The following is a 25,616-nucleotide window of genomic DNA, read 5'->3' as shown; positions in this document are numbered from 1 at the left end:
CGTGGGAGTTCGATATCCCCATTGTCATGTACACATTAAGAATGAATTGATGTGGTGTAGCTTCAGTGCTCCTGTTTTAATTCATCAAGTAATGTACCTCTGAAGTTTGGTTGTGTATTTGATAGATTACTTTTATTTTGGTGGGTTGAGAATATCAATTTTTCACAAATGGTAAGCCCTGTATCATAAATTCTGATAATCTCCCAGGCTCTTTGCTAATAATAAATAATAATATCAATTTATAAAGCGCAAAACCTAGACATATATTCTTCTGCGCTCAAAAGCTTCTTATGTTCTTGATGATAATAAACAGTTAAATGACAATATGTGTTTTGAGTCGTGTTTTAAAGACTGCTACAGTTGGGGATTTCCAGACTTCTAATGGTAGGTTATTCCAGAGTTTGGGAGCTGCACAGGCAAATGCTCTGTCTCCCAATGTTACTTTTGTTTTACTCATATCTTCTCAGGGAAAAAAAAAAATCTTATTAGATGGCATGGCTTAAATAAGTATATATGGTGCAAGATGAATTCACATTCATGTTATTTATGAAAATGTGTAGAAGTATTAGTAGACTCTTTATTAATTTTTTTTTTCAATTTCCCACTGTGGCTGAAAGTTACATTTACCTGTTCAATAACCGCTTTATAACTTTATAAGCTAATGTAAAAATTAACCCGAATGTATGATCTGAACGCTCACTGGCACTCGCTTGATGTTGGTCTGTTGCATTTTTCAGGAAGGTCAACATTGTCAGGATGCCAAACTGGCATAATTTAAAGCAAATTATTGAAGGTTTTAAAGTGAGAAAGTAAGGAAGGTCTGACATTCACTGGTGAGATAATGAAACCATAATTCTGTTCCACTCTTTTTAATTTGGAGATGGAACCAAGTGAGAGAAAAAAAAAAACAGCAAAAAATGAAAAATCTGTCATTGTCATTGCATTTCAGCGTTAAAGACAAATTTAGTGCTCATTTGGCATCATTTCAGAGAAAACTGCATTGTTGAAAGATAAAGCGTTTGAGTGGCGTTATGTGTAATATCTACAGGCACATTGCAAGAATGAACATGTAAAGTCCTGCTTTGAATTAGAGTGCTGATTGACTATCTACAACTGCCACTAGGTGGCAGCTGCAGTTTGTGGGTGAATCTCTACTGTCACACGTCAGTGTCAGGTGCCTGTGTTCAAGTGCCTGTGAGTTGCGCAAGGGTGGCTTATCGTAACAAGACCAGCGAAATGCCCGCTTCTGTACATGCAGTAGCAATGAGTAGACAAAACTGTGCCTTTGTGAGGCTGTGCCTATTAAAAGGGGAGCTTACCCTATTCATGAAATAAATAATGTGGATTCTGTGAATGAAGGGAGGTTTAATATTGAAACGCCAACTGACATACATTGAAAGAAAATCGAACAATGTGATCGAAAGTTAAGCATCTTTATAAATTTTGGGCCATTGCACACACTTCCTTTTCTACATTTGCAACTCTACAAAAATGTACATCTAGACACAATATTGCAAACATGTTCATAGAAAACTTCCCACAAATCATTTTCCCAGGACACTAAAAAAAGAAAATCAATCCCTCCTTCAGGAGAATGATGTTTTCTGAAAGTCAGTATAGGAGAATGTGTACTATAAACAGTGGCATGGAATCTTCGTGTGTGTGTTCTTTTATATATAAACTTTAAAGAACTTCAAAGATTGATAACATTAGAAATGATTGTCCAGGGTTCTTTAGTCTTTTACTTTATGTTTTATGTATCATTCACCATTCGTTAAATCCTCATGATGATATGAATATCATACTGATTATAAGATTGCAATGACAAAAGGATAACAGAGCTGATATCTCAATGTATTATGACAATAATTTTAGTTTTGATGATGTTGTAACTATTCACTTATTGTTTGAAAGAGCCAAAAAGATGACATTTTCATGAATTTTAATGGTTATGAACACATAGCACAAAAGACAATGATTTGCATGCTATTTCCACAAATTCTGCTGGGAATATAGGAAGTGTGTCTGGGCATATTTTCTTTTCAATGATAATTCATTTTCAGTGGCTAAACAAAGCTGTCTATATAGGAAATGATTATTGAAAATAATGTGGATAGATGTTGAGTGAACCGTTTAGGCTTTCATCCAAAAAAGAGGAGGGGGGGGGGGGCATTAGAAACCAACTGCCAGATGTCCCATAAACCCTTCAGCATCATTGTTTTGGGGTGAACAATGGGTGAGTCACGGTACCCCTTTCACTCCCGTGTACTTCCCACAATCCTAACTAGATTACTCATCTATACCACTGCTAGGTCATGCATGATACATCAAAGGAGAGGTGGGGGGGGGGGGGGGAGATGAAAGAGAACCCCAAACAAAAGCAACAAACATAAATGGGAGGGGGTATGAATTGTCAGTTGACGGGAGATTATAACTTGCAAATGCAGGGGTAAATAACTTGCAAATACAAAGGGGGGGGGAGAGTTTGGAGTTTTCACACATAATCAGATTGATCAACAAATATTTATGAAGGCTGGTGGTATATATAATAATTTGTGCTTTAATATCAACATGCCATTTCCTTGTAAAACATCTCATGAAACCTATGATTTATAAAAAATAACTTGAATTAGCAAAAAGTCTGCCTCTGCTATTGAATGTATATTTTGTTAGATATTACCATACAGGAAATTTCACTTTGTTGGGTTGCTTATTAGCCAAAGAATTATACCTAGTTCTCCACATTTCCCAATTTGTGGTACATTATGGTTAATTTTAATTGCTAATTTCCAGCGATGGGAAAAATGAAGATCGCTTCTCTCTTGACAAGCGACTTCAAGGACAAAAACAAAGGAGAGGAAAAAGAAAAGGAATTTCCAGACTGTTTTCAAATTTTGCAATCACTAGCTGTGTCAGACAAGAAGACCTTGGCCCATTTCATTGCTGCTTATAGAGCAACGGACAAGAATTGCAGACATTTAAGAAATACACTATCCCAGATTTTGTTTTCTAAAAATTAACCACTCTAGAGAGAAAGTGGCTGTCTGCTTTGAGTAATCCCTCTTCGGTCACTTGTTTGGCAGAGAGAGTTGTGGTCAGGGTAAAGCCAGAGTCTCCCACAATCTCCCCTCTGTATTCTTTCTGCTTCCTGCCCACACAAAATGCTATGCATGGGATATTCAATAATAACCCTTCAGCTGGTTGAGGTCTTACAGTTTGTGATGAGTCACTGTCCATGTTACACGTTACTCTGTTAGAGCCGTATCAGTACTAACGTGGTGCCAAGTCCTTGCTATGAATTCCCTCACATCAGTCAAATAAATGAAAAGCCCCGATTATTTAGAAAAGAAGGAGAAAAAATTATGATGTCACCTATTTAAATTAGAGAAACCTGAGTAGAAGAGTAAGAACAGGTAAAGGCATGAAGAAACAAAGAAGAAATAGGAAAGGTACATGCTGTACATTCCACATCATTTCATGGTCCCATGCTTTCAAAATCAGGTTAGTGGAAAAACACAAACAAGTAAACAAAAAACATTTAACTAGTGAAATGTTTTGAATAATTATGTTCCCATTAGCCTTCATAGGTAGACCTGTTAGATAGACACTTTGATACTAATTTTCTTGAACTGTCAGTATAGTACTTTATAAAACGTTATTGCATGAACATTATTGCAGAAGATATACATTGGCGAAAAAGGATACTAATAGTATGCATTATGTGCATTAATTTTTCAAATTGTAATTTTTTTCCCATTATTTAGAAGAAGCTTTATAAATTTGAATATAGCCTAGTTTGATAAACCTATGCCACATCCTTGTCAATGTTAGTGAACAGTGGGAAGATTGACCACGAATACAACATCAATTTTCTGTTCAACCATTTAAAACATGATAAAAACAATAATTTAAAACATAAACTGACATATTATGAGAGTCACTTTTAAAAGATATGTTCTTGAAGTAGATAACTAAATTCTATACTTGAATACTATACTTCAGTCTAAAAGAAACATTTGATATCACTTGAATGATGGCTATACATTTTATCAGCAAAGTTTCATAAAAGTTATAAAGCAGTCAATAATTACATGCATATAGTATTCAGAAGCATTTTGTGTGCAAGGTAAAAGCTTATGAGAGTTAGTTTAGTGACGTTATTTGATGAAATTGTAGGTAAAGTGTGTGGCATTGGGCTGTGTGACGTGCCAACCTGTTACATTCAAGTTGAGGCACCGACTTGCTATTAAATACCTGAGTGGGAGATTTAATGAGGCCATCGGAAGGTCAACGGAAAAAGGGGCACGTTGCCAATGTAAGTATGATATGAAGACTTGTGGATATAAAGGGATTATAACGAGCCAAATACATATGAAATCATGGTGATTGAATACCACAGCGATGCGCTTTTTTTGCTTTGAATCATTGCTTGGCACAGTGATGTTTCAATATTCATAGATTTCACATGTCACCTGTGGGATGGATTATGATTAATAATGCATGGTGTTTCAACATCAGCCTCAGATCAACATAGAAAGAAGACAGCGGATGTGATGAAGGTTAAAAGAACCAGAACAGAGGAAATACGTCAAGGAATAAATTTGTTACGAAGTGGCAGTAGGAAAACACGAACAAACAATAAAGCGATAAAAGTCTGTTCGACGTCAGACGAGATATTTAAAATTGCCAGTGTTTGAGATCGAGAAGTCATGTGACGTGGTGCTCAAGGTTGTATTGGTCACATGACACAGATATGAATGGCAAAGATTCTGTCACCTAAATTTTGTTACCTTTTTCACTTTCCTTGAGCAAAGGCCAAGCCTACTCTTTTTTTGAATGGATATTCTGATATGATAAACATCTTTTATGTCAGAGGGTGTATTATGAACATCTTAACCAATTCTGAAATAGAATTGTGCTGAAAATGGATCATGTAGTATTTCATCTACCAGATAAATTCAGGGTAGACCCTAGCAACCTCACATTGATTAGGCAAATACTTGAAAATAATATTCGCAGCATGAAATTTTCACAGATTGGAGCCATTGGCCTATTTTGCTTGGTTTGTCATTATATTATTCTTTATTTATAGAGTGACAGATGGATAAGATTGTGATAATACTATCAAACAATGATAACATTAATCTATTTGTGAATCATGGTATTAATCATCATGATAACAGGCCATTAATACAGACTTCTCTCAGAATTTCCTTGGCAGCTGGTTAGGGGAAGGTTCCATACTTATAACAATCCATTTACTTGGACTTGCCCACAAAATTCTAATTACCATGTGTAAGTGGGCAAATTGGTTTGTAGCACCTATTGGTAATGACAATGATGACAAGAGTAATAATGATTTTGAAATACAATGTGGGGTAGAGAATGTGTTCTCCTTAAAGATATATTTGTATTTAAAGGACAAGTTCACCTTCATAGACACGTGGGTTGAGTGAATGCAGCAATATTAGTAGAACACATCAGTGAGAGTTTCAGCGAAATCGGACAATCCGTTAAAAAGTTATGAATTTTTAGCTCACCTGAGCCAAAGGCTCAAGTGAGCTATTGCGATCGCCCTTCGTCCGGCGTCCGTCGTGCGTCGTGCGTCGTGCGTTGTGCGTCGTCCGTCGTCCGTCGTCCGTCGTCCGTCGTCCGTCGTCCGTCGTCCGTCGTGCGTCGTGCGTAAACTTTTTACATTTTCATCTTCTTCTTGAAAACCCCATGACCGATTTTCATCAAACTTGGCAGGTAGCATCCCTAGGGGGTTAGGAACTCAATTTGTTAAAATGGGCACCATGCCCCACCCAGGGGGCCCCCAGGGGGGCCCAAACCCCCCAAAATTAAGGAATCTGTAAAAATCTTCTTCTCTAGAACCAGAAGTGATAGAGCTAAGTTAATACTATGAGTTAGTACATTGATGACTGTAGTTTCAAGTTTGTTCATGGCAGAATCAGGGGTGCCCCCCTTGGGACCCAGGGGAGGGGGGTGGGGAAGGGTTCTAATGGGGCCTATTAAATTGTACATTTTCATCTTCTTCTTGAGAACTCCATGACCCATTTTCACCAAACTTGGCAGGTAGCATCCCTAGGGGGTTAGGAACTCCATTTGTTAAAATGGGCACCATGACCCACCCAGGGGGCCCCCAGGGGGCCCAAACCCCCCAAAATTAAGGAATCCGCAAAAATCTTCTTCTCTAGAACCAGAAGTGATAGAGCTAGGTTAATACTATGAGTTAGCACATTGATGACTGTAGTTTCAAGTTTGTTCATGGCAGAATCAGGGGTGCCCCCCTTGGGACCCAGGGGGGGGGGGGGGTGAGGAGGGGTCCTAATGGGGCCTAAATTGTACATTTTTATCTTCTTCTTGAGAACCCCATGACCCATTTTCACCAAACTTGGCAGGTAGCATCCCTAGGGGGTTAGGATCTCAATTTGTTAAAATGGGCACCATGCCCCGCCCAGGGGGCCCCCAGGGGGCCCAAACCCCCCAAATGAAGGAATCTTTAAGAATCTTCTCTAGAATCAGAAGTTATAGAGCTGAGATAATACTATGAGTGAGTACATTAATGACTGTAGTTTCAAGTTTGTTCATAGGAGATCCAGGGGTGCCCCTCTTGGGGGTAGGGGGGGGGGGGTGGTTGGAAGGGTCCAAATGGGGGCCTGAATTGTACATTTTCAACTTCTTCCTGAAAACCTCATGATGGATTTTTGTCAAACTTGGCAGGTAGCATCCCTAGGTGGTCAGGATCTCAATTTATCAAACTGGGCACCATGCCCCACCCAGAGGGCCCCAGGGGGCCCCAATTCCCCCAAATTAAGGAATCTTGAAAAAATTGGGCCCTTATTGTACATTTTCATCTTCCACTTGAGAATGCCTCGTCAAATTTTGGTAGAGCTGTGAATAATTTAGATTAGTGACTGCGTAAAAGGTGAACTTGCGATACTCAGGTGAGCGCTAGACCCGCGGGTCTCTTGTTGAAGTTTATGCTCAGTCATGGCTGGATGAGAAGACTACTATAGCTTGTGATGTCATATGAGTACAACTATATAAAGAAAGTATAAAGAAAATTCAAGATATTCTCACTTTTCTCACATAATAAAAGAACACTTGACTTCTCTCTTTCAGAAGTCAGGGGGAATGATATTACCCCTAACATAAGTCAGTGACAAGTCGAGGAAATGTGCACTTTACTCAAAAAGTCAAGTTTTGTGAAATTCTCTTTTTATTTTCCTTATATAGTTGTACGCATGTGACATCATACACTGTAGTAGTCTTCTCCTCCAGCAGTGATTACACAGATATTTTAAAAATTCATAACTTTTGAACAGATTGTCGGATTTTCCCCAAACTTTCACTGATGTGTTCTACTAACATTGTTGCCTTCACTCAATCCACATGTATATGAAGGTAAACTTGTCCTTTAAGTAATCTAGCAAGCATCCCCATGCACCCCAAAAAGACAAAATAAGGTCAGATACGTATTATATATGTTTTGATACAATGATACTGAAAAAAAAAAAATTAAGATGCGGATGTCTTGATTAGAGTCGCACTGATAGACGTCAGTGAGGTGTTTCATCTTGCCAACTCAAAGATGAGACAGCCATATGACTGACAAACAACACATACAGCCTCAGGATTGCATAGTTTTGACTCATCGCCTGTGCAACGTTTTCATGCACATGGTGTGCATTTATGTTCCCTTGTCAAATGTAAATTACTTCGTATTAAAAGTAAGTCAGTGATGCAGTGAACTGCTAGTAATTTAGAAGGAGAAAGAGAGAAAAAGATAGGAAGAGTACATATGTATGTATAGTACACATTCGTGCATATACCTTTTATGCCATGTGATATATAACTACGCCTCTTTTGGCAGAGAGTACTGTGTGAGTGGAAGATTTCGCTGTGTTTTTATTTCAAACTTGGGAATGTCATGAGCCGATTGATCCACAAAGTATCTCACAGAAATATTACCACCCATAACATAGAAATATGTGTATATTATTCACATCTCATATCCAGTTTGGGAAATACACTGTATGGCTGATTTCTTTTTCTAGAAAATGGATATACACTACATATTTCTCGTGCTATATGGCTGTGGTGAACATCACAAAGTAAAATCATCATTGTGCTAACTGGTTTGCCTACAATGTGGTTGCTTGTGACATTACTGTGTAGGAAAAGTATCCTAAACCTCAAACCTCTATGTTCTATTACACTCGTGTATGTAATATACCGTGAAACTTCGACTAACTATGCTTCCTTTTAAAAGCCAACTTAAACATGGATTTGGGCTTCCTTTGATTATTGGAAATGTAGCCTTCAGTATATATGAATATCATATTTTTTCTTTGAAAGTAATGTAATCTATTTGATTTGAATTTAAGCCACAAAGAACTCTTCAATTCTTTTTGAAAGCAAGTGCTCCCATGTACTAGTATAGAACCCCTCTGAGCCAGCTTAGCCGATTTTGAATGAAATAAATCTGTCAGTGACCAGATAGATTCTATACACATATTAGTACAATTATGTTGCATACTGTCCCTTTTGAAATACATTGTACATGAAGAGGTCTAATCAAAACTGTCCAAACAGTCGTAAGGTCGTTAAGTTTGAGACAGATGTCCACTTCAGTGACGAAACATGTCTCTGCCATTGAGTGTGATCCATATCTGACGTACATGCCCGTAAGCTCTTGGACCTTGAAGGAGCAAGCGAAGCGACAATGCGCGATATCTAATCAGCGCTTGATTTAAACCCGTAATATGGTTAATGCTTCTGGGCCTTGTTAGCCAGCGGACCGGAGTCTATAAATGTATTTGTGGATTTGTGTGACTCCAATGCCATTCTTAAAAGGATAACGGGAAGGCGGTATCTTCGTCACAAGATAGGGCATAAATAGTTAATTGTGCGTTAGAAGCCACCATAAAACATTCTCTGTGCGAGGCAGGGGAGAGAGAGTTTCCCTTGTAGAGGTGTTCGCCTGCTGTAGGGAGAGACTTGGGGGACGTTTGATCGTGGAAACAGACGGGCCATTCATTGTTGACTTTCGTAGCATGCCTGGCATGGCGCTCCCGTGAGTATCAGAATCAAAGGGGGGAAGGGGAGGAAGATTAAAGAGCCGCCAAGAGCGGAGACGGCATCTGGATAAAGTATGAGTGTGGCCAATTTGCAGAGGTGAAGCATTGTGTTGAAATATTCATCAAGATATTTCCTGTTGACACCTTGTCTTCCGTGCTCTGTGTAGTGCATTGTAAAAACATTTCCATGTTGATTAATCCCTTTTCAAATCTCAAGCATTCTAATACTTGGTAAAATATCTCTCTCTTTGATGGTAATTAGGTTTCTAGGATGGAGATTCAAAATATCTTGACGTATCATATGTTGAGATTCATTGCAGTGAAATTATCATTATGACATGGCAGGAGTTTGCTCTCATGATATTTTGGAACTTTATATGAGTAATTGATATTTGTGAATGATACCAGATCTTGCTTATTTGCACATTTGAGAACATTTATGGTATCACTGTATTGTGAAAAGAAGGCATGTTCAATTTCCTCAACCTCAACATTTTTGTCCCGTTACAGTTAATATTTTGATATTTTCTTTGAATGTACTCTATTATTCGTTCAAGTTGAGTTGAACATGGAACAGAGATTTTTCTTGATACATATAAATTAAATGAAATAATTAGAAGATGCCTATTGTGTTCAGAGAAATAGTGAAATAATTGGTAATTTTTGTGATGTTTCATAAATCATTTTTTTTATCTTCGAACTGTTCTTAGCTTAATAATTCAAATCAGTGTACCAATTAAAGTATAATGATACATACACCATGTATAATGTAATATCTTTAATATTGTTACTTTCTTAAAATTATGATATAAAGCCATTTGTTGAGATATCTCTCTGCTGCAATGTGACATCAGCAATCCCTCTCCCCCCCCCCCAAAAAAAAAAATAAATAAATAAATAAATAAATCAGGCTGTCAACTTATAGAAGAGATATGTGTGATAGTAGAGTTTAATAAAGAGTGTCATAAAAGATGAGACATATCTTTTAAACATCAATTTCAATAACCTTTCATGGGAGACTGTGAGGTGAGTGCATGATTGTTTGTCGGTAGCGATCATGCCATGAAAGTAGATTGATGCTGACATGTTCCCGTACTGCTTTTAACTCTGCGAGGTCAAGCTACAGGGTCAATTTTGCAATAAGTAAATGTAATTGCCAAACAAAATTACATTCAGCAAGATAATCAGTGTATTGACCTTAGCATTTCATTCTAGAGAAGTAATGGCCTTCGGAATGTATTTGTATCCATACAAATACTTTGATGTGGTACTGTAGCAATATTCTCCATTTGGACAATGCAATCATATCTTGTTTAGCCTGGAGTGACAATATTTGTTGTGTGATAAGTAGAGGCACTTATGCTGTCATTTTCAACTAGTGTAGACACGATGTTGTAGTGAACTCTCACTGTGTTATATTTGTAAATATATTTCGGGGTTGTTTTTGTGTTTGTGAATGTTGCGAGTTGACTGATTTTCACAAAATTAACAGCATGCAGATAGTCTCCTGGCACAAAAATACCATGTGTGTTGTCTCCAAAGTTGGAAATGACAAACTTTGCTTCTTGAAAAGGAAGATATTGATCTGTCGCTGTAGCTCTCAATCATGAATTTGACCACACATGAAATTGCCTTGCAAGTCTTGATTTGTTTAAGAAATATACTTGCAAAATAGAAAGTGTACATACGGTATGCCATGTCGACATTGGGTGTGGAGACTGTGCACTTGTATGGGAAGACAACGTACTGCTGTAATCTATAAAGCCCATTGGCTACCAGAAGCAAATGGCATCTGCACATGGTCTTCTTACATTTCATAGTGTGGTATGAAACGGGTTAACCAAAGGTGCCAACTTTTCAGCTTTTGTTGGGCGATATCCAGCATTGAGGCCATTTTCTGAAAATCTCCTGCTCTTGCGCTTGAGTTTGAATTCCTCCTGGTCCAGCCATGTGTCTCCTGTGCACAAGTTGTGTTTTCTTTTTCTTAAACTCTTTGCTTTCTCCCGACTGGAGTCCCGGTCAACTTTAAGTTTTGTCATAAGTTCAAAGAATGAGGCTTAGATAGCACCATAGAGTATCTGTAACCCCATCGAGCTTCCAGGGTCCTGAAGCGGTCTCTGGATTGACCCTAGCCACAAGGGATGTAAAGGTTGTGATGTGTGCTACCCGCACAATAATGCAAAAATATTGTGCCAGTGTTTTTGCAATCAGAGTCACCAGTTTGCTTGGGATTCCAGGTGGGAGAATCACCTCTTTAACCCGTTGAGGACGAGCTGATTTTGCTACAGTATGCATTCCCATAGACACCTGCCCAAGTATAACTCGAAACTAGTCTTCAATGGGTTAAGAGATGCTTGGGGTTTTAGTCTCAAGTTAGTCCTTTTAGATCAGGTTATACTAAGACAAAACTCCCAACTACAAAACCACTTCTCTCTCTTCAGGGTTGTGTGAGTGTTACTAGAAAAAAAAAATGCACACAAAACAACAACAATGTCGTATGCTATTTCAACATCTTCTTAAGATAACCGCACCACTTTGCTGAGATACTTGAGTGTTATATATTGATATACACATTGATGTCACATACTCATAACTTGTTCAGGAAAAGGAATGATACTGTAAAAGTGGATATTTTCACTCAGGTAATATTTTTGTGCTTTTCTTGGGTAGACAAACTTTGCATGTTAATTTTGCAAAATCAAAATTGTAAATAGTATTACATATAGCAAAATATATATTTACATACTTTTATTTTCATGCTAGTTTCTGCTCACATAAAATGCGGAAAATTTCTCTCATTGTAAAAATTTCAATTCCTACAATAATACCCTCTTTACCTTTCATCTATGTTTGATGTTCTTTGCTCTTCCTTTGCTGTTGCAGTCGGTTGATGTCCCAGACCGCCAACTTCTTTGGCGTCGGTGACAACTGTCAGGAGGACCACGACAGGTGGCGGCGGAGGCAGTCCCGGTACTTGAGCCGGCGGCATGGCGGTATCAAGAGGGAGTGCGAACCCGCCCCTCTTCAGGAGGACCTGTTCGGGGTGCCCCTCCCAAACATCGTTGACCCTCTCGGTAAGAGTGCACTTCTTCTCAAAAACCAAATTGAAGGGATGGTACAGTTTCGGTTAAGATGAGACTTCAGGTTTCCAATGTTTTTTGATGATTACTTGAGATAATGAGAAACCTTGTGAGATATGAAAAAGCATATCATTCAAAGTTTATTTGATGAATATTGGTTTTGAAATATATGAGAAATCCAAAACAAAGCAAACCTGATAAAAGGTGGAACCTACCTTTTTTTATTAGAATTGTTTTGTTTTACTTTGTTTTTGGATATCAGCCATTTCAAAAAGAAGTTTTGTCGAATCAACTTTTGAATTACTCTTAGAATTTTATGCTCCTTAACATTTCTTAAAATGTTTTCTAAGTATTAAAAAAAAAAATTAATGCTGAGTCCTTACCTCAACCAATACTATACTATCCCTTTAATAAGTCTTGGGAGAAAGTACCATTTGTGTCATCATTAGAGTGGTACCTGCAAATTTCACTGCATTTCTTTGTATTAGAGAAAGATGAGATGGAACTGGTCAAATCCATGAAAATTTGCACAAAATTAGAGTAATATGTTACATTATATTTGCGTAAATCCAAAAAAGAGAATTCTGAGTGTTATGCAGAGTACATGTGAGGTCTGTGACCAACCTGGTAGTTGGTTTGGATGCACAATATTGTGTTTATCATGAATGTTTTTTTTTTTCTTTCTTTTGCTGGTTAGAAAGAGCAACAGTTTCCTTTTTCCTGTGTAATTTCAATGCACCACTTTTTCTTTCTATGTACAGAAACCAGAGAGTCAAATAACTTGAAAATGAAGCTGGGATGATAACTGAAAACTTGGGTAGTCTTTCATTCCGTCTTTTTCTTTTTATCTCCAAAGCTGGAAATATTTGTAAATTCTCAAGCAGATGTATGACACAACCTGAGGTGTATATTCTGGTACTAAAGATGCATGCAGTGGTCACATCAGTGATGAAACCTGTGAAAAATAAGAGTTTGATAAAATGATACCATTCACCAAGTATGTTAGTATGACTATATCTCTCACCATTTATCAAATATTTATTGTATGTCACATTGCCCTTCACTGCCTGTGTGATTCCACAGTGAATCCACATTCACATGTAATTTGGAAAAGTGCCAGACTGATATTAGGGGAAAATCAAACATTTATTCCCACACCATGCGGTTAACCATGTATCAAACTAATTTATGGTATATCAACACACTCTGGCCTCAGACCATGCATTGTTTGCCCTACCTGCTGGAATTTTTTCCCCTTTGAATTGGAAAGAAGTGTATGTCAGAATGATGTACATTCATATTTGAAGGTAATGGTTCATGATACAGGCGTGTACTACTGTACCTTTAGACTTTTGACATACTTTATAAGATAATGTCAAATGGCAAGGCAAATTGATTTAAGTTTCCTTTACATGGAGGCATTTGTCTCTGGAAATGTTAAGAGAAGCACCAACAGTTGTTTGTTTGTTTGTTTGTTTGTTTGTTTGTTTGTTTTTGGATTGATGGATGGATGGATGGATGGATGGATTGATTGATTGATTAATTGTTTGTTTGTTTATCATGGCCAATGTATGTGCTGTGTTGTCATATATTATACATTCTGATGTGTATGTCACACCTCCCTGCACTCAGGGTATTCACTCATGGATTAACTGCTGGAGTTGTATGCTGCCATCTGTTGACCAATGCATTGTAGGTTCACACATCTACAGTCACTTGTTCAGTGTTCTGACAATAGAAGTACATTGTGTATACCCAAAGCAGTCTGTAAAGGATATTGACCTCTTACGCCTTAGACAGACACATGTTTGAAAATATAACCATTGTGTTTGAGATAATTGAGTACTACAAAGACTGTAGTACGATGAGGTGTACTGCTTAATGTCCCATTTGCTTTTAAACCTTTTGTAGTATCGATATTTTTAAGTGTCCTATTATTTGGTGGTATTATTTTTGTAATTGGTAATATCCCCCTGTGACTGTGTTGCTGTTCTTTTCCACAGCAGTTTTAAGTGATGGTTTCAGTATTTCTGCTCAAATAAAGAAGTGGTATCTACAGTATTTGTGGTAGCAATATAAAATGTAGCAGTAGTAGTAGAAGTAGTGGTGATGATATTAATAGTACTAGTGGTAGTAGAACTAGTAGTAATATTTTCAAAGTAGTATCAGTAGAAGTAGTAATAGTAGTAGCAATAGAAGTAGTACTAGTAATATATTGATAACTGGTAAAAGCTGAGGTACATGTACAATTTAGTAATAGTAAGTCTTATTGAGCAGCAGTAACCTCTTTAGAGCTGAAAATAGCAATAGTCTGGTGATTGGATGTTGGAACCAATTGTGATGCATTTAAACTACTCATAAAGACTGTTCTATTATTCATCTTCCTGTAGTGAAAAATATTGAAGACTCATTTTGTTTTGGATTATGAACTTCAAAGAGGCAAAAATCTTTGAACATTGCACAAAGTTATGGGTGTGTCATTCTGGAATTCTAGCTTACTTAGATTGGTGACACAGAATCCCCCCTTTTTTTTGGGGGGGGGGGGAGAGAGATTATAGAAATCAAAGCATTGTCCTTGCTGCTTGTAGGATAGATTAACATCATATTAAATTTCTTAAAATGGGTTGATTAGTATCACTGGAAATTTTGACCCATAGGGCTAGATGTAGACACTTGGGTATTTGTAAAGTTTAAGTTATCTAAAAATTGATCTTAATTGAACTGAAGTAGCAGCCGATTGATAAACCGATTTTTCAGGATTTCTATCACTTAAAGTTATGTTCACATGATGCTCCTAATCTTAAAGATTAGCTCAAAGTTATAAACTAACATGATTATCTTGTTGTTTAGCCCTGTGTAGACGCACTTGAAAGTTAGCAATCTTAAAGATTACTGTATACGCTGAATATTTCGCGAGGTTTTTATTTTCGTGAATTTTGTGAGTCAATTGCTATTCGCAAAATTAAAGACACACGAAAATATTGGCTGTGATCCCGAAATGAATGTTATGCACATGTATATTTCTCCGTTCAGTACAGGACTCCACGATCGCGAATTTAACCACTCGCGAAATTGTCGGGAAGTCTTGATTCGCGAAAATTTAGACTCGCTATTATATATGGCGTATACAGTAGCTGATGATTTGAACCACAAGATTTCTCAGGGTTTTTTACTCTAGCCACGAGCTGCAGGGGGTCCCCACGCGGATTTTAGCATCATGTGGACGCGATAATCAACTAAACTTGATAGTTAGCTTGACCTCGCCATGAACCCCATTTTCTCTTTAGCTTCTGGGTCAACCTCCAGCGCGAGTTGTACACTACTAGCTGTATCGCCATACATTATTAGGTTTTTTGCTAGTGCTGCTTGCATGTATTTCTGCTGTTTCTGTGGTTTAGTCATCAAGTGGGGCTCTTGTCAGAAGTTTAATCATAAAGATCTGGTATCGCGTGGATGCACACCATAGTTTAAAATTCAAACGTGATGTGAATCTACCTTTTATGTCATAACTCCACAACATATTGATTGATTTGGTAGTATTCCATGAAGGATATTGCAGCTTATCTCATGTAGAACTCACCCAAATTCTTTAACTTTTAACAAAATAGACTCAACCAGTAGGGGTGAAACCAATTTACAATTTCAGGCGACATAATGACTCAGAATATTTTTATGATCGCTCTTTTCCAAGCACAGCTTCGAAAAAAAGAAAAGATCAGTTCCTGCACTTGTCATTCATCTGAAGGAATTGGGGCCTTGCCTTTACCTGTTCATTGAATTTCCTGATCATGTAGATAATTGATTCTCTCTAAAGCTGTCCTTGCCTGGCACACTGTCTGAAAGATATTGCTGTTTTCATTGTATGTCCATCATTAAAATCCCCACAGAGATGATATCTTTTGTCCCTGTGCCTGGAGATACTAGGTGCATTCACATTTGAATGTTAAATTTTTTATTTTTATTGAAAGGTTTATTTATTCATATCACATCTCGTAGCCCAAGGGCTAAATTGCGTGTAATATAACATAAAATATGTACATACAAATTCAAACATTCAGACAATTACAGAATAAAGCATTTACACGTGTGATAGAAATGAGTGGGAAAATATCATAATTACAGAAATCAATAAGTTGAGCATTATGCAAGATAAGAACATATTCCGCATTTGTCAAAACAAACAGAATTACACAAAAAATACTGTGACGACTGATTTGCCTCTACTCCATTAAAACTACAAAACATCATACACAAAACATCAGGTTTACATGACTGATAAATAAAAGGTATTTCGAAATGTGATTGCACAACCCCAAATATAATTAAATCACTGTTTTTACATTTCATAACAAAATTTCATTCTAATGGCTGAGTTATCACATATGACTTATATACCCTACATATAGCACTCTCAACCGACCCTTCCAAAGCCCCGTAACCCACATTCTTCTTTAAACATCATCAAAATAACATCAAATTCACAGAAAAATTCGTCTAACTGTACAAAAGTATGGATACAAATTTCATATTTCTCCATTCAGAATTTGCAGAAATATTATATTCCATGTTATAGTGTTGTTGTACTAATCCTCAACACTATTCAGTGGTGGCCTTTGTAGTTTTGCTAGTACAAATGTATCTTAGAAATAGAGAAGTAGTATTTGTGGTAATAGTGTGAGTAGCGGTAGTAGTGGAAAAAGTAGTGATAATAATGTCCTAGCAGTGCTTAGTAGAAGTAGGGATATTTTCTTTTAAAGCCGCAGTAGAAGTAGTAAAAGGGCAGTTCTTGCACTCGCTGTGAATTCATCTAAATGCATTTGGGCTGTGCCTTACTATTTGCCACCATTCTTATTAGCTAAATGATTATACAGTAATGTACTACAGTAATAGATACATTGTACTGCTGTATTTTGGTTGGTCCTGTTCTCATTCACAAAATACCCAGATATTTCTGGCCAAAAAAAAATGCACCTCTCGGAGGAAAGCACTGCACATGTATGCCATGCATACAATGTATTATCTTCCAAGACAGGAAGTGCTCCGGGTCACGTAAGAAATAACACGGCAGCGTGATGGGTGGTACGTGTGTAGGCCTACATATTTCGTGTTGATGCACACTCAAAGTGTTTCGAACAAAGTTTGAATTACTTCCCTAAATACCACTGTATTTTGCAAGGTAAATCCTGGTGTTTTTGCATTCACATTATGAAAATACCACGCGAAATACCATAGTTTTTCAAATGCTTCAGTATTTCACCACAAAGTGCGAATGGACCTAGCTAGAACTTAAAGCAAATAGTTTCTGTAACCAATGGATTAACCCATAGAGTCCTGAGGGAATTTCGCTGCAAAACTCATTACCTTTTCATCAAATGTTATCAACATTTTAATTTCACTGTATGTTGTATATTTGAGAAAGGATAGATGGAAGTGATTAAGTTTCTTAACTCGGAAAAATCAGAAATTTGCAAGATGTTGCCAATTGAGCGAGAAATAGGATTTTTTACTTTTAAAATGTGTTGCCAGTTCATGAGGCAGTTGAAACACAGATAATGCCTTAATGGGACTGTATGGCTTATATTTTTGCTTATGCAGTGAAAGTTCTAGTTTCAGGTTGCTGACTTAGTCGAAGATGGTTCTGATTATGACACACACACACACACACACACACACACACACACACACACACACACACACACACAATCAATTGTACATCATACATGAATTCAGCATGCAGTTAGGATCGTAAGTGCATGTATTTCATTCATTTGCCATATAATTTTGCTGGGCCCCTGTACAGTTCCCGACAATATGTCACTCCAAATAAGTGATGTGTCTGATGCCAAATCCACAGACGAAATCAAAGCGAAAACGAAGTGGCATATGAAATGCTTGGATATCTGAAGAGTGCTTTCTCCCAACTCGGCAAAGTTAATATTTCTCTTTTTGTTATCACTCTCCCTCTTTTTCCATCTCTCTCCCTCTCTCTTTCTCTCTCTCTCTCTCTCTCTCGGTCTCTGTCTCTCTCTGTCTGTCTGTCTGTCTCTTAATGTACATATAGTGATGTCTTTGATATTTCAATATAAGCTCTGTAAAATCATCATGACCTGGGAAATTCTGGCCGTCTTTCTCTGTGCAGCGAATGATGGCGAGGGGAGACGAGCTGGAGGCAGATTGGAATGAACGTTTATTCCATCAAAATGCCATTTTCCACTAAGCTGCCTGGCAAATGTCAGCGTCAATTTCGACCTCCTTTTAGGCATCCAGGCTTCACTTCACACATTTATATACGATTTGTTACAAGTGAGGACGGTGCTGTTTGCGATGGAAGTCTCAAGCTACAGTGTATTGTATGTATTGCAATGAAACGAAACGATGCAGTGTAAATCTACTGGCAAAAAAACATCCGATTGGATCGAGATGACATCGTTTGAAGGGAAATATTGAAGCATTTTTTTTACCACTGAAAATGGCATAATTTTTGAAACTATTTTTAAAGGTATTTACTGTGTATTGTGAGGAGGAAATATTGATAGGCAGTGGAATGCATGTATAGACATTAATGGATAGACAGATCAATGGAATGATAGATAGATGAATTGAGACAGACAGACAGACACACAAGATTGTGAGACTGATTGAACTAAGGCTGTGGTATTGACTTCCATATGATAGCAATATAGCTTTTTTGATGGCGTGTATGATACTGTAAAACGAGGAATGTTCGCGTGCATTTTGATTTCGCGAATTTCGCGAAGCCAAGATTCGCGAAATTAAAATGCACATGAAAGTTCTTGTCTACACTATACGCATTGAATGTTAGAGGCAACTTGCGAAAATTTCATGCCGCGAAAATATCGTGTTTTACAGTATGCTTTCCTGTCGCAAGGGAAGCGTTGTTGTTATAGTTGTGAGAACCTTGGGATGATGGGAATTTTTTTTAAGGTCATTGCTAGGTGTGTGTGTGTGTAAACATATCATGTGATAGTGCAAAGAAATATGTATCATATCTACATTGGATCAGTGACTCAGTGATCATAATATTTACTGTCTGTTTGTGCCGAGATCAAGGTATACCAGGTGATACAACTTTTAGTTTGCTTAGAAGATTTTGTAGCTGTTCTTTAAAGGGATGGTATTGTATTGGTTGAGGTGAGGATTCAGCTTATAACTTTTTGTAAGATACTTAGAAACCACTCTATGTAATCTTAAAGAACGTACAGTTCTAAGAGGAATTCGAAGTTTTGTTGGTGAAAAGTCAGTTTTGATATGACTGAGATATCCAAAAACAAGGTAAAACAAAGTAATCCTAATGACCCACCTTAGTTTTATTAGCATCTCTTTGTTTTGTATATCTCAGCCATTTCAAAACCAACTTTCATCAACTAAACTTTGAATTCCTCTTATATGCTCTTTCATATTTCATAACAGATTACCTATTATCTCTAAAAATCATAATAAAAAAATGTTGGAAACCTGATGCCCCATCTTACCCAAAATTATATCATCCCTTTTAAAGGTTTTGTCTATGAAAGCATTATTAAAAAAAAGAAAAAGAAAAGATGACATGTTTGAGATATGATTGACAACTCTTGGCAAAGAGCCAATCGCTTTAGTGAGCATAGCTGACTCTGTAAGTCCAAGGAAACTCAAGACTTTATGATTTTTTTTTTTCATCATTTCAGGTCCCATTTTGATGAGACCTGTACAATTACATATTTATCATTTGACTGAGCTTGAGTTTGAACATGTACATGTTGTAGAATACACCATCAGTTCAAGGTGTGAAGTTAGTTCACACAGTACATACAATGTAGCGCTACTTCTGTTTGTAACACCCATGATGCTGTAGTGCCCGCAAAATTAGGAGCTGCTCACTCAGTCGCCTAATCCCCAGGTACGAAACGGAGCCGGGGAAATCTGAGCGTTTCATTCATGTGACTCAGTTGCGATGACTTGATGAACTTTGTCTGCCGTGGATGTCATTTCGTGTCTGTGAAGTTCTTAGTCACTCGGTGGGGGAGGGTGCCCCGATGAGACCCTGCCTGCCCGACTGATGAAAATTGGTGAGGCAACACCTCTCCTTCTATGCCACGTTCACTAAATGTCCTCCTTCCTCTACTGTTATCCCTGGCTTATGCCAATGACTTATACCTCCCTTTTACACCAATAACTTTATCTTCCCCCACCCACCTTCATACAGTTTTTTGCCCCCCCCCCCCCACATTTTTTTTTCAGTCTTTGAAAATTTGTGGAGCAAAACTGTTCCTTCTGTGTACCACTTTTATCAATAATGATGAGAATGATAATGATAATGATAATGATAATAATGATTATGATAATAACAATAATAATCCTAGTCATAACCACAGTAATAAAAACAATACCGATAATAATATTATCTAATAATGATAATAATAATAATAATCAGTTCTTAGAATGCGTAATGCTGTTAGATAGTCACAGTGCGTGTACATATGGAAATACAATCATTGTACAAACATTTCCATAGTCATATAAATACTGTCATACGTAATCAGCAATTATCAAGAAAGATGAGTTTTAGCACGGATTTGAATTTATCGAAATCTGTAATACATCTGCAAAGTGTATCTGTTCAATATAACTTGTAGATGTGTAAAACACATCTTTCATCACTGTCAAGCAATGCATTGCCATGATGACGGCATTTTTAAAATTAAAATCATACAAAAATATTATACATTGAGCCAACTCCCTCTGTTTTTATCATTCTCGGCATTGTACCAGTACAGAAGTGTTAGAAGGCAGTATTAATCACTTTTGGTGATATTTCTAGTTTTTCCTGTCTGTATGCCATTAATTCCATCCTTTATTTGATATCAGTATCAGGTGGTGGTTCTGTTTCATTTAGCCCATTGCTTACAGGAAAGCAGTAAGCACAGTACAGAGTTTGTGGGGATTTCAGAGTCCAAGAGTGAACAGATGAAGGGTATTTCCTCCTGTGTGTCTTGTTTATAGGATTCTAGCCGCTAGACATTCACGTGCATACTATTACTATCTGTCATGCTAAAATTCATTTTATATTTGTTTAAGGTATTGAATACATTTGCATGGAAAGAAATCCTTGCTGGGTAAAGTTACATTTTCGCCCTTCAGTGTCTCATTTGTGACAATTTCATCGTTGTCACAATTCTTCAAGAGAGGTCGTTTCCATTTTGTTTCTGCATATAGATAATTTTGTCATATAACTCTGTTCCAGAAATGTCAATCAGGCAACCTGTGCAAAGAGATAACCCCCAAACCTGCCAGACCATGGTTATCATCCTATGAATGTGAAAACATTTTGAAACTCATTGTCCTACAGGAATGTGGTTGAATTCATACAAAGTCTAGGGGGATTTCAAAGTCTCATAAGGAACTGGTTACTCTAAAACCAGAAACATTTGTGGTATAAAACTTTCAGGAATTGGAGTCAACAGCGTTTTTCGTGACAAGAAACTTTAGCAGATTGTGCCACTGGCTTTCAATGCATTGTGTAGACAAGAAATTTCACGTGTATGATACTTTTGTGAGTCTTGGTGCCTTCTACAAAATTCACAAAAGTTTCATGCATGAGAAAATTTTTTGGTTTTAGAGTCGCTGCCTGCATCGAGAATGCTTGCCCGACTTTCCCCTGTCCGTCAGTGAATTGAAAGCCCTGTTACCCCCGTTTGTCTTTTCGGATTGATACCCACTCTTCATCGTCATCGTCATTGTGTCTGACACGAAGGCCATCTCCTGATTGAAGGAAAGATGTGTCACATGACCAAGTTGTGGGAGTGCACATGGCTGTGCAGCTGACATCACGGTTTGAGCGTCGTCGTCAATCATCCTGTTAGCCAGTATTGCAAGCCGTGCCCACAATTTGTCTTCATGCCTGCACAGTGGAATCCGTCTTGGTGAGGGGGTGGGGGGGGGGGGGTGAGGGGGGATGAAGAGGTGTCAGTGCCCCCTTTTTATCATGTTCACCATCAAGGACTCCAGTCAAGACTTTGCCATTTCAGCCCATTGTCTTGATAGAGGAGGTAAGAATGTAAAAAAAGCAAAGCAAAACAAAACAAAGCAGAAACAAAACAAAACTCTAGCCGTTCAGTCTGATTGGGTACTTTTTACACATTTCTATTAACTAGAGATTATAAATTCAAAACATAAAGACAATGACCTGTCTCAGCTATGTTACTCTTGTTTTTTGGGTTTTTTTTTCCAGTTATGAATAGTTAAGTGTCAAAGGTCACATTCAATGGTTTCTCAGTGAAATTTGTTTCTCAGGTGCCACACTATTTTTTTTTTGCAAAAGAAAATGACTTTCAAGATATTTGATGGAGGAATGATATACTTTCATATACTTTGTCATTTTTGTAAAGTGATATTTGGCTTCCATTGATACTAGCACCAGAAAAAGGATAGCGAGTAGGGACATGATGAGTAAAGGAAATTAAACAGTAAATAATCTGTCCACTGAAATGTGGTATTCTAAAAATTAACCCATTGAAGATGGACTGACTTTGCTACAACACACATTTCCCATAGACACTTGCCCAAATATTGACCGATTCGGGTTCGTTGAGGGCAGCAGACGTTTTATTACACTGGGCACAGCCATGAGGTGTCTCAGCCGACCCCCCTGCTCTCCCCCACCCCCCGGGCAACATGTTTATCACGCACTTGTAACAAAGGTTCGCGCACTAAGCAAGCATTCGCGCACCCAGTACGAGACGCCCATTGGCTAAAGCAGTTTTTCATTCTGCGCGCGTGCTAATGTAGGGAGAGGGGTGGGGAGTGGATAGGGGGGGTCGGCTGAGACACCGAGTAATGGCGCTGCCCATGCCAAAAATACACATAGCGCGTCACAGAATCGGTCAATATACTCAGGACTAGTCTTTGAAAATGGGTAAGATCAGATATTAATCATAGACATTACTATTTTTATTTTCAATTTATATATCTCCAGAAAAGAATCGTCAGGGTTTCTTGGAAAGAAAACAGCGATAACCTGCAGAAGATTTCCTTCTTTTTTTTTCAAGCAATATTTGTTGTGATGAACAGAGGGTGGTAATTGGTTCGATATTTTGGAAAATGACGGTGAGGCATGTAAAGTTTGCAAAATTGCAAGAGAAATTAAACGATGATTGCCGTTGTATCCTAGTTGACTGATGACAATGTAATAGTCATTCATGATGTTCATATTTTCATGTGTAGCTGCTGAGTTGATATCAAGGTAAACTGCTGAAGTGCACTCACCTGCTGTCTGCTTCCAGTTAATTTAAAACAGGAATTATGGGGGGGGGGGGGGTACTAAAGTGGTTAGAACCTCCTGTGAGTGAGCTACATTCCATAGCAACATTACTTTGTCAATATGAACCCAATAATGTAGGGTAAACAAACAAAGATGGGGGGGGGGGGAGATACCAAAAATGTACCTCCCCACTGGGAAATGGTAATGATATTCAAGCAAATTAGCAATGAAGTTTCTACCAAATCCTAAGCCAACCTTGGGGTCTAATGGAAGGGGGGGGGGGGGGGAAATGCTCTGTTCATAGGAGAATGGCCCCAGGGAAACGGAGCAGGACCAGAGGTTGAGGAGGATGAGGACAGAGCAGGGTACTCAAACTTGTCCAGACTTGACCCAGTTGACACTTTGATAGGGGTCGTTGTCGATGTGATGCAATCCGCTGTGCAGTATACAATGGGGTTCCCCGCCCGTTGTCATATACATAGCAGGGGTTATCTCTGAGGCGGCCACATGCACCTGCTGGGCCGACAAAAAGATTACAGCGCTGCCAGTTCTTCAAGATGACTCTCTTCAACTTGGACTTGCTGTGGGTGTGTGCCCACCCCCACAGATTCTCTGGCGTTGAGAGTAGATTGTCATCCTGGTTTTAGAGGTACAACTTTATTAATAAGTTCATTATTTCCTCTTCGTTCTGGTAATAGTGATACAGTGGTGTATAAAGCATCTTCCAAATTTGGGTGTCATTTGTGGTCACCTTTAGCAGGTGGCATTCCCTGGTTGGCATGGAGCCGACTGCAGATCCTGTCTATTTTTATGTTGGACGTTGCCACTTATGATGGATTTTCTTTCCAAAATCATAGAGGCCTAATCTTTAAAGTGACAGTTTCACAAAAGTTTATGATATTGCTATTTGCCTTTTGCTAGCAGTGAGGGATTACTTGGTATTTAGAATAACTGAGCCTGTTAGAATTTGGTGCAAATGTTGTTCATGTACATATTTCATGTATTGATAATGATTATTGACTTGGTATGGTCATTTTGGACTGCTAGATCTTTTGAAGTGACTCTGTATGAGATATTTGACAATTAAGATAATTGTGTCAAAATGTATGGTTTAAAGCAAAGCCCTTAATTATATTGTCTATGGTTTTATAAACAAGGTTTATAGGTGCAATGAATATGACAGTGATCGATCTCAACAATCTATAAGTAATGACTTAATTTTAAGGGAAAATTATTGTTTGAGAGCAGTTATAAGTTTAAAAAAAATCCTATACCATGGAATTATCTTTTCCATTCACAGCTGTTTCATGAAATATAGCTGTTGTTGCAAATCTGTAGAATTCATTTTTGTGTAGCCGCAAACCAGATCATATGAACAGAAAGTGCCATTGCGTTGGTGCCTTCCTCATCGATTGGATACCTGGTAGTTTAGTTATAGTGAAACAAATTGTATTGCATTACTCACTGGTTAAATGTGGCTGTGTTTGGATGAGAGATTCACATTGTGATGTAGGCCTACAAGGTATAAATCTGACAAGTTTTAACTTGTGCACAGAGAAACTTTGAAAATCAGGTGCACTTGGAGCAGAAACCAAACACCATTGACTCAAATGTTCACTAATTTGGTCAAGTGTTTACCATGGGGGGGGGGGGGGGAGGGGATGTTGAAGGAAGATTGAGCAAATTTGATTTGAAGTTTGAACCTTGTGTCTCTGTTCATACATGATACTGATGAATACACATCAGTGACAGATGCCCAGTAGTGACAAATACACATTGCAGTATACAGTTTGCAGTGTGAATGCACCCTCGCTATACTCCTTGCTTTGCTGTGGTTGTCACCAACATTGGGCAATGTTTAGGGATCTGCTGTTATTAAAGGACAAGTTCACCTTCATAAACATAAGGATTGAGAGAAGCCAACAATATTAGTAGAACACATCAGTGAAAGTTTGAGGAAAATTGGACAATCGATGCAAAAGTTATGAATTTTTAAAATTTTTGTGTTGGAACCGCTGGATGAGGAGACTACTACAGCTTGTGAGTCATATGCGTACAACAGTATAAAGAAAATGTAAAAGAAAATTCAACATATTTTCACTTTTTTCGCATAATAAAAGAGCTCTTGACTTGCCTCTTTCTAAAGGCAGGGGGAATAATATTGCCCATAACATTTGTCGGTAACGAGTCAGGGGA

At 37.9% G+C, this 25,616-nt stretch overlaps 1 protein-coding gene across 1 annotated transcript in view; it reads left to right on the top strand.

The window, feature by feature from the left end:
• LOC139740919 (inactive rhomboid protein 1-like) overlaps positions 1–25,616 on the top strand; it is an 88,453-nt gene that overhangs the window by 22,877 nt on the left and 39,960 nt on the right. The window contains exon 2 of the mRNA XM_071651507.1: positions 11,967–12,157. Coding sequence (XP_071507608.1) covers positions 11,967–12,157 — 191 coding nt within the window. The remainder of the gene's footprint in view (positions 1–11,966; positions 12,158–25,616) is intronic.

The sequence above is a fragment of the Diadema antillarum genome, unplaced genomic scaffold, assembly GCF_040938485.1.
Source record: "Diadema antillarum isolate AM-2024a unplaced genomic scaffold, OU_Dant_1.0 seq00000891_RagTag, whole genome shotgun sequence".
NCBI lineage: Eukaryota > Metazoa > Echinodermata > Echinoidea > Diadematoida > Diadematidae > Diadema > Diadema antillarum.
This window is presented reverse-complemented; position numbering and strand designations above follow the sequence as displayed.